At 53.3% G+C, this 3,201-nt stretch overlaps 1 protein-coding gene across 1 annotated transcript; it reads left to right on the forward strand.

Annotated features, from left to right (window-relative positions):
• Positions 1–442: 442 nt before the first annotated feature.
• On the forward strand, positions 443–2,387 carry LOC125551611. The gene is made up of 4 exons (XM_048714891.1): positions 443–776; positions 915–1,082; positions 1,242–1,691; positions 1,788–2,387. The coding sequence occupies exons 1-4, from the start codon at positions 525–527 to the stop codon at positions 2,064–2,066; spliced, it is 1,149 nt and encodes a 382-aa protein (XP_048570848.1). The 5' UTR covers positions 443–524; the 3' UTR covers positions 2,067–2,387.
• The last annotated feature ends 814 nt before the right edge of the window (positions 2,388–3,201 follow it).

Below are 3,201 nucleotides of genomic sequence, written 5' to 3' on the forward strand. Positions count from 1 at the left end.
AATAGGGGATAATCAGATCATATCCCCCCCCCCCCCCCCCCCCCCCACCCCCAACAGGCCAGGCTAAAGCCGCGGCGGCGGCCATGGCTTCCTCCGCAGCCTTCTTCTTGGCGGCGGTGGCGGCAGCCATTGGGTCGCTGTCGGGGGATGACGATCTCTTCCTCTCTTTTTTATTCACATGAATTAAATACATTAATAAAAAAATGCTAATTTACCCAGCAAAACGGCCGTTGCATTTTATTGGGAATTGGGTAGAGTAAAAAAGGAAGAGAGCAGTTGTAGTAAATAATACAGTAGTAAATGGTAAAAAGGAGAGTAATCTTGTAACGAAGAAAGAATGGTCAAAAAGAGAAAAAGGAGAAACGGCCTCTGTCCATGGCATGGCCCACCCACGTCGGCTTGGCTACAAAACAAGGCTTCCCTCCCTTCCTTGGCGTCCCCTCTCTCAGTCTCCGTCCTCCTCGCCGTCTGCCACCCACCAAACCACCACAGCGGAAGCGAACCGCCCCGGCGCAGCAGCAGCGATGGCCCTCGCCTTCACCTCCTCCGTCCCCTTCCCGGCCGCCGCTGCCCGCGGTCTGCTGCAGCAGCAGCAGCAGCAGGTCCAGGTCGTCGGAGGCGGCCGCGTGCTCCTCCTCGGGTCAGCACCGTCGCCGGGCTCGGGCACGTTGGTCCTTGCTGTGTCTGTGCCGGCAGTCGGAGGTGCGAAGGCGCCGGCTCCCCTTCGCCGCGCCTGCGCCGCTGGAGACAATGCTTCGCCGTCCGACAAGGAGAAGGTACGTAGGTCCCTTTCCGTCCGGCCGTCACTTTGCTCCGATCCATCGGTTCCACGCCTAGCTTGTTCACTTGTTGCTGAATCTTCCTCCGGTTCGGTCCGGCCGGATGCTCCTCCGGTTCGGTCCGGCCGGATGCAGGCCTTTCTGGAGGCCATGGAGGAAGCGCGCGGCAAGTTCCACGCCGTCATCAGCGCCGGCGACAAGACCGTCCTGGAGCGCCTCGCCATCACCGCCAAGGACAGCCTTGGCCTCCTGGCGAGCATGACGAAGGATCATCCCTTCCCGCTCCCCGACGCCATGTACCAGGTACATACATCTCCGCCTTCCTCCTCTCCTACACCATCTCCATCTCCATCTCCATCTCCATCTCCATCTTGATGCGCGCGCTTCTTCCTCTCGTCCTACACTCCATGCCGTATGGATCTATCATTGATTCACGTGTCTCGTACGCACGCATGCCTGCAGGAGGTGGCGCGCATCACTTGGGCGTTCCTGGAGGTAGAGGGCGAGTGCGAGGGCGGCTACGCCAGCGCCGACACCGTGCAGGCCGCCATCGATGCCTTGCGCAACATGTCCGTGACCTTCCTCGGCTCCGGCGTGGATGACCCGGAGTGGCACCCGGCTTTTCTCGGCGACGTCTCCGACGAGGAAGACAAGGCCAACTACCTGCTCAACCTGGCCAACGGCTTCTGCCTGTTCCACTTTAAGCTGCTGTGTCGTTACCGCCAGGCTTCTCCGGCCATGGAGGAGGAGGCTCCCGTCGTCGCCTACAAGTACCCCTACCAGGCCATGCTGGTGCAGAATGACAAGGATCTCGCCGAGCACCTCCGCACCACCGCCAAGGACTGCCAAGGATTCCTCGCAAGAATGATGGCCAAAGTTCGCGTCTTGCCTCTCCCCGATGTCGTCTGCGAGGTACAAACAAGGTCCATCCATCCATCCATCGTTCATCTTTCATCGCATCCGCATGCTCCGTCGCTAATTTGGGGACACGTCTGCGTCTGCGTGCAGGAGCTCATTGCCATCGGCAAGTCCTTTGTCAGGGTCGAGGTCGAATGCGACAAGGGATGCGCCACCACCGGCAGCGTCGTGGCTGCGATGGACGGCCTCACGCGCGTCACCGAGATCATCGCCGGCAGTGGCAGGGCGAAAACCCTCAAGCCCTACGACCTGAGGCCCATCGTCGCCATCACCGGCGACCAAGAGAAGCTGGCCTTCATGTGGGATTTGGCCGCCGCATTCAGCGTCCACTTCTACGACGTCAAGTTCCGTTGCGCTGACTTCTTCTGATGTTTTATGCCTAGTGCTTGTGCGGGCTGAAAGAAGAACTGCCATATGCTCCTAGTAGCTTCTGTGTTGGATCCAAAATTTTAAATAGCGCGCTAAGCCTCTTAGCGGCGGACCTCTTCTAAACGCTATAGCGTGCTATTGCGGAGCTATAGCGCGCTATTTATAATGTTTGTTCATTTGTTTGGACCAAAGTCTTTTAGCGCAAGACCTTTTGTAAACGCTATAACGTGCTATAACGAAGCTATATATAGCGGGCTATTTAAAACCATGGTTGGATCTCATATTCTGAAAACTATTGATTTGATCTTAGCTAGAAACATCAAGTCATGATCCTTATCTATCTATCTATCTATTTTGGTTTCAATTTCCTAAATTTACCTCCTCAGCTTGATCTGTGATGTTCTACTGTATCTGTATGGCTCTGCTTGAAATTTTGTTTCATTCAGGCATTCATATTCACAACAGAGCATACAAAACATTCGTTTGTGTTCCTTTGTGAAAAACTCTGCTCCTCTAGTGTCAAATTCTGAACTTTAATGCTAACTCAACCAAATTATGACTACCCAATCTCCCTATCAAATGACAAATGCCATATGCTTCTGCCTAGCCTTCAACTATCTCATACAAAAAGCAATATTTGGGGAAGTCATCATCTTCGTTCAACAAGCAATAATCTTCAACGAAGGACTCATCTACCGCGAAGACGGAGCCTACCTCTTTGGCAATCCTGCAAAAGAAAGTTAGGGCGATGGCGCGAAGTAGTAGTAGTTTCTAGGGCCATTTGCATTTCTGTCCCTAAGTCGAACCACCTACTCAGATTTGTCCCTAATTTCGAAGTCTGCTTAAATTTGCCCCTCCGCCGTCATGTGGTCTTATAGAAATGCCCCTCCGAGCCGTTACCGTCCAGTCAAGGTTGTTTGACCGCTAACCAGCCGTTTCTTTGACATTTTTGCCCTTGTGTCCATGTGCCACTTACTGGTGGGTCTCACTCTCAAAAAATAAAATGAAAAAACACTTTCTCTCACCCCCTCTCTCTCACTGATAACTTACATGTGGGGCCAATCTAGAAAAGGACTATTCAAACTTGATATTAGGCCCACTGTTATTGGATTATTAATATTTTCTGCATATTTTG

This window comes from Triticum urartu, chromosome 1 (genome assembly GCF_003073215.2).
Source record: "Triticum urartu cultivar G1812 chromosome 1, Tu2.1, whole genome shotgun sequence".
NCBI classification, from domain to species: domain Eukaryota; kingdom Viridiplantae; phylum Streptophyta; class Magnoliopsida; order Poales; family Poaceae; genus Triticum; species Triticum urartu.